This window comes from Sinocyclocheilus rhinocerous, unplaced genomic scaffold (assembly GCF_001515625.1).
Source record: "Sinocyclocheilus rhinocerous isolate Xijiao unplaced genomic scaffold, SAMN03320098_v1.1 scaffold2149, whole genome shotgun sequence".
NCBI classification, from domain to species: Eukaryota; Metazoa; Chordata; class Actinopteri; order Cypriniformes; family Cyprinidae; genus Sinocyclocheilus; species Sinocyclocheilus rhinocerous.
This window is the reverse complement of record NW_015629053.1, coordinates 292,339-298,791: the sequence shown is the minus strand read 5'-3', so window position 1 is coordinate 298,791 and position 6,453 is coordinate 292,339. Positions and strand designations below refer to the sequence as shown.

General features: G+C 38.5%; 1 protein-coding gene across 2 annotated transcripts in view; it reads right to left on the bottom strand.

The window, feature by feature from the left end:
• Positions 1–591: 591 nt before the first annotated feature.
• The window catches only part of LOC107738645 (tyrosine-protein phosphatase non-receptor type 9-like), a 19,602-nt gene continuing 13,740 nt past the window's right edge, over positions 592–6,453 (bottom strand). For both annotated transcript variants that reach the window (XM_016550424.1, XM_016550425.1), the window contains 7 exons: positions 5,589–5,905; positions 5,405–5,492; positions 4,793–4,862; positions 4,627–4,705; positions 3,890–4,040; positions 2,362–2,569; positions 592–1,386 (listed from right to left, as the gene is read on the bottom strand). In XM_016550424.1, coding sequence (XP_016405910.1) covers positions 1,196–1,386; positions 2,362–2,569; positions 3,890–4,040; positions 4,627–4,705; positions 4,793–4,862; positions 5,405–5,492; positions 5,589–5,905 — 1,104 coding nt within the window. In that variant the 3' untranslated portion in view covers positions 592–1,195. The remainder of the gene's footprint in view (positions 1,387–2,361; positions 2,570–3,889; positions 4,041–4,626; positions 4,706–4,792; positions 4,863–5,404; positions 5,493–5,588; positions 5,906–6,453) is intronic.

Sequence of the window (6,453 nt, the reverse complement as noted above, 5' to 3'; positions counted from 1 at the left end):
CATTGTGTGCCCATCAAGGCAGGACTGCAGATCCTGGAATCATTGGGAGTGTGTACAGATGCTTCACTACAAGGAAATTCAATATGAATTCAGTAGCAAAGACTCTTTCAACCCACAACAAAATAAAAAGCGATTCTAAATGCACTTTACAGGAGCGTTTAGATATTTTAAACCGGTTATTAGTACAATATTAACAGACAAAATTATTAAAAGTGTAAATGACTCCATTTAGCCATCTCACATTTACACCAGACTAAATAAAGACTATATCAGTTGAATAATTGTTGCGTTATAGAGGTTTACCGATCCACCCAGTTGATGTGAAGAAGACTTTTCCTCATCCTGGCCGTCTAAACCATCATCTTCAGATGCAATTGCAAAAATGTCCTACAAACCACAGAGACATTCCTGATACAGAATACAGGCAGAATTGAGACAATAAGCCTGCATTCAATTCCAGCAAATACAAAAAAATCTCTAGTGTGCAATGACTGCATCCCATGGGTCAGACATGAGTATGAAACTCAAGAAAAGAGAAAAAAAAAATTCACTGTTACGTAATTTCAAACCTGTATGACTTCCTTTCTTTTGTGAAACACAAAAGGAGTATAATTACATTCAGCTGTTACACAGAAAAAAAACAAGTAAAATGGATTTGAAACGACACGATTGTGAGTAAATAAAGACTTTGTTTGTGGGCAAATTAACCCCACATAAACACGAGAACGGACAGTTGGTCTGAGGTGTTATGAAATAAAAAGACCTACAGCATGACAAATGACTCCAATTTCTAGAAATTGTATGTTCGGTACGTTCGTTTGTCCTGGATCACATTTGAGCGCGGCTGATTTGAAGCTTCATGTGAAATGCATGAATTTTGACAAATTCACAGAATAAACTGCACAAAATGCAGCACAACATTACATAGACTACACTATAGCTGGATCACTGAACATTTAGACACCCTCTTCATACGGAGTCAGTTATGGTTACTATTTATGCTGCCTGTCTTTTGATAATGACAGATTAATCAAAAACCCAGTGATTTTAATTGGGAATTATCCTGTCTAAGAGTCGCCGATCAATCAAGAACGAGTATTGTCTTATGATTGGAGGAGAGCAGGCCTTGCCTCTTACTGATTGGTTGAGATTAGACCTTTTCGGTCTCTGATTGGCTACAAGTGGGCCCTGCTGCTCACTGATTGGCTGAAAGTAGGCCCTGCCTCTGGGCGTGCTCGAGGATGGCGGTGTGGCAGAAATAGTACTGCTCGGGTGTTTGGATGCTGAAGGCACGTTGCGCTCTCATCCGTCGAACCGTCTGGCAAACGTTAAGAGTCCCGACGTCCTGCAGCTGGGACAGGCAGATATTCAGCGCACAAAAAGTACCTGCGGGCAGAGGAAGTCAGTCTGATAAGCCATTAAAGGGACAGTCCGCCCAAAATTCTAACCCTAGAGTTGTTACAAACTTGTATGACTTTCTTACTTCAGTGGAACATGAAGGAAGATATTTTGAAGACTGTTGGTAACCAAATCGTTTCGGTTCCCACTGACTTCCATTGTCTTTTTTGTCCATACAATGGAAGTCAATGGGAACCAAAACTATTTAGTTACCAACATCCCAACATTCTTCAAAATATCTTCTTTTATGTTCATTTACTAAACCTGTTTGACTGACTTTCTTCTGTGGAACATAAAAAAATATTTTGGAGAATGTTGCTAACTAAATAGTTTCGGTTCCCACTGACTTCCATTGTGTTTTTGTCCATACAATGGAAGTCAATGGGAATCAAAAGTGTTTGGTTGCCAATATCCCAACATTCTTCAAAATATCTTATTTTATGTTCATTTACTACACCTGTATGACTTTCTTCCATCTGTAGAACATGAAAGAAAATATTTTGAGGACTGACTTTCTTCTGTGGAACAAGACAGAAGACATTTTGATGAATGTTGGTAACCAAATAATTTTGGCTCCTATTGACTTCCATTATATTTTGGTAACCATCATTCTTCAAACTATCTTTCATGTTCCACTGAAGAAAGTAAGTCATACCGGTTAAGCAAATGATTGCAGAATTTTTGGCTGGACCTTTTAAGTGGCTCATTAATATGTAGATTTGGACTTTCTTCCATCTGTAGAACATGAAAGAAAATATTTTGAGGACTGACTTTCTTCTGTGGAACATGACAGAAGACATTTTGATGAATGTTGGTAACCAAATAATTTTGGCTCCTATGACTTACTTTCCTATTGAAAGTAAGTCATACCGGTTTAGCAAATGATGGCAGAATTTTTGGCTGGACCTTTTAAGCGGCTCATTAATATGTAGATTTTTTTTTGTGGTGCGTTTAATTACTGACCAGTCCGGCCGATGCCGGCGCTGCAGTGGACCACCATGGGCGGGTCGAGCGGATGACCCCTCCACTGTGAGCCGAAAGCCTGGACCGCCCACTGCTGCTGGTGCTTCACGGCACCCAGGAAGTCAATCAGAGACAGTGCGGAGGATGGGACCCCGTAATCAGGCCAGCTGAGGAACTGAAAATGAGTCACCTGTCTCTGTTCGAATGTCTGAGAAAAAAACAACGATAAAATAAGTTCAGACGAAGTTCCACTTTACTTTTCTTCAAAGCCAGATATATAGAACCTCCATCTTCAGTGCCACAGCAAAGGAAGCTATATTTTAGTTCTGATTTGACAGTCTGAATTGAATGTGATGACATAAAACGGCTGTGTATTGTGAAACATAAATAACACTTCTTTCTGTCTCTTGTCTTTGTTGGCTGATTCAAAAATAAAACAGCCTGTGTGACCACTGTAGATTCACAAATGAATCTAATGAGCCATTCCTTTAAAGAATCAGCCCAAAAGACTCACAAATTCATGACTTTTCAGTTTGAATCATTCTTACAAATCCGAGAACTGTTATCGTGTTATGTGTGCACCTCTATGGCTGGAGTGACCGATGTATATTAAATATTTAATATATATTTGCAATGATTTTGCTGCAGACATACAGCTGAAAATTGTGAATATTGTCTTTTAAATGCATTATTAAGATACCCAAAGATTATTCATTTAGTTAATATGTACACTACCATTTAAAAGATAAAAAAAAATAAAAATTAATACTTTTATTCAGCAAGAATGCATTAAATTGATCAAAAGCAATAGTAAAGTTCTTTGGAACATTCTATTTGTCAAAGAATCATGAATGTATGACTGTTTCTACAAAAATATTAAGCAGCACAACTGTCTTCAACATTGATAATAAGAAATGTTTCTTGAGCAGCAAATCGGTATATTATAATGATTTCTGAAGGATCGTGCAACACTGAAAACTGGAGAAATGATGCTGAAAATTCAGCTTTGCATCACAAGAATAAAATTGCATTTTAAAATATATACAAATTGGACAAATTATTAAATTTGTATCTTTTATATTCTTTATTTTATTTATTTATTTTAAAAATTCTATTGCCATTTATTACTATGCATTGTATGTTATTCGTGCATATAAATTAAAGTATTTAAATGTTTTTTTTCATTGTTTCATTTAATAAAAAACTGTGGAAAAAAGTAACATGAAATTATGTAACTAGATATTTATTGTATTTTATATTTTGAAACCATTATGCAATAATGGCTATTGGGCTGAAATGATGCTTAAAAGTGCTTTTAAGCCAATTCAGAGCAAATACATCAAAACAGAGCTCAAATACCATCAAAAAGCTGAAAAATACTGAAATTGAATTTTTTAGTAATAACACCCAGCAATACTACAGCCACATTAGGTGGTTGGTGAGACTGAAATCATTATATAAATCATAATTACCGACTTGTTGTTTATTTGGAAACATTAAAATATAAAAACTGGTGTATGTGTGGTACCTCAGTGTTGTGCAGCTCAAGTGTGGTTTGGTTGAAATGTGCATGTTTGTCCACTCTGTGATTGACCACAGCGATGTGCCCGTATACCTCCTGACCGCCCTCTTCCTTGGGCCAGTACTGTCCACACTTCCTCCGGCCCCCCTCATCCGTCCTGCGCACATACATTCACACACAGGTCTCTAAGCAGAGGTCTTCGTAATCTACCGTGAGAGCATCCATATGACACAGCTCTAATCTGATCTCAGAACAGATCGGCTCTACAGAAAAACTGTTTAACAAGTGGCTCAAATCTGATTGGCTGACTTCTATATATTTCTAGGAGTCAGGGTTCATTTTATCAGCCCAATAGGAAACAAAGTTGTATTTATGTTCCCAGGCTGCTACAATGAGAACTTCCGAGGACAAATTAGATAGTAGATTTGCCAAAGTTTGTGCCACTGAATCTCTAAAAGATATTCAAGAGTTTTGAAACATTTTATAGCAAGCAGATGTGAACTCATGAGTACAATTGTACTTTATATTTTGCTCTCTGGTTAAATGTGATTTATGTGAACCTTCACATAAGACGACCGAATAGCGGTCAACCACTTTATATATGTCCACCCTAAGTGGGTGGATTTTGGCCTGAACAAGTGGCAATTTGGACCAGACTTCCTGGTAATAGTAAAAAGTCTGGCTACATCATTTACACATCATTTCATCTATATTTGTTAACTAGACTATCTGTGACGTCTCACCTTGTTGTCATGACGATGACAAGCACACTTTGCTCCCAAACCATTCTCCAGAAATCACCGTAGGTTTTTTCCAATGGACCTGTTAAGAAACAACAAATGCATCAGTTCCAGTGCAGGTTAAGAATCATAACCCTAAATATGATGGGTGAAATACGGTGATTTTTACCCTGAGTCCCAATATATGCATTTTTCTGTTTGTATCCATCCATGAAGCTGGCATTTATGTAGTCTGATCTCTGTGGAAAGAAAACAAGATCAGTGTCCAATCGGAACTTTCAAAAATTTGGGGTCAGTAAGTTTTAAGGAATTAATATTTTTACTCAGCAAGGATGCATTAAATTCATCTAAAGTGACAGAAATACTTTTATGTTACAAATGCTGTTCATGCTTTCTGTTCATCAAAGAAGCTTGAAAAAATGCATCATGGGTTCTACAGAAATATGAAGCAGCACAACTGTTTTTAACACTGAATTCTTGAGCAGCAAATCAGAATGATTTCTGAAGGATCATGAGGCACTGAAGACTGGAGAAATGATGCTGAAAATTCAGCTTTGATCACAGAAATAAATAACATTTTACAATATATTACAACAGAAAACAGTTCTTTTAAATTGTAATGATATTTCACAATATTATTGTTTTTGCTGTATTTTGGATTAAATAAATGCAGCCTTGTTGAGCATCTTTCAAAAACATTAAAAACCACCCCTAATTTTTGAATGGGAGCAAAGATCACTCTAAAGAGGGCCTAAACTGAATGACATCAGATAGCACAAACCTCATTTCTCCTTGCTTCGAGTCGCACACGAGTCTGATCGAGACACAGCACGTCGCCATAGCGATTCCGCTCCTGGTTGTGAGCAGCCCTGCAGAAGTTCAATGACAACATGAAATCAAAGTCTGTTTTACTCTGAAATACCTCACATTACGGAGGGTAAAGTCCCGTAGGTGTCCACACTTACAGCGCATAGGTGAAGGTTCCAGGTGGCTGCTCTCTGCGAAGCTCCTCATACTCCAGGTAGATCCCGCTGCGCTGGGCCCGGTTCAGGTGGGCCATGAGCTCGGCCAGACACATGACCTCAGGTCCAGGGATGTGTATGGACGTGTTCTCCAGCGGAATCCCCACCAGCTCATCCACGGGGTCCACGCGCCTGTTCTGCTCGGACAGCAGCTGCAGGTTCCAGCTGTGCACGTCCAGAGGCAAACAGCCGCCAAGGTGCTCAGGTAAACAGTCTCTGGGCAGATGCTGTCGCAGGTCGCCCATCTTCACCATTTGAACCTGAGAACAGATAACGAAACTGATAATGCAGTCACAAAATGCCACAAAAGATGAGAAAAGTGGGTTAAGCACATAGACCAGAAACAACCAGATCAGCCAAAAATGAAAATTAGCGCATTATTTACTCATCCTCAAGCCATCCTAGGTGTGTATGACTTTCTTCTTTCAGACGAATGCAATCGGAGTTATATTAAAGGGGTCATATGATGCGATTTCAATTTTTCCTTTCTCTTTGGAGTGTTACAAGCTCTTGGTGCATAAAGAAGATCTGTAAAGTTGCAAACACTAAAGTCTCAAATCCAAAGAGATATTCTTTATAAAAGTTAAGAGTTAACCACACCCTCCTAAAACGGCTTGTTCTAACACGCCCCCACATATCTACATCACTATGTGGGAAGATTTGCATAACACCGCCCAAATGTTCACGCAAAGAAAGAAAGCGTGGTTTCAGGAACAGCAGTAGTGTTAATGCAGCCATGTCAGGGAGACGCTGTGTATTTCAGTGCGAATGGAAAAGCACTTTATTTGGCCTTCCGGAAGTAGATGCA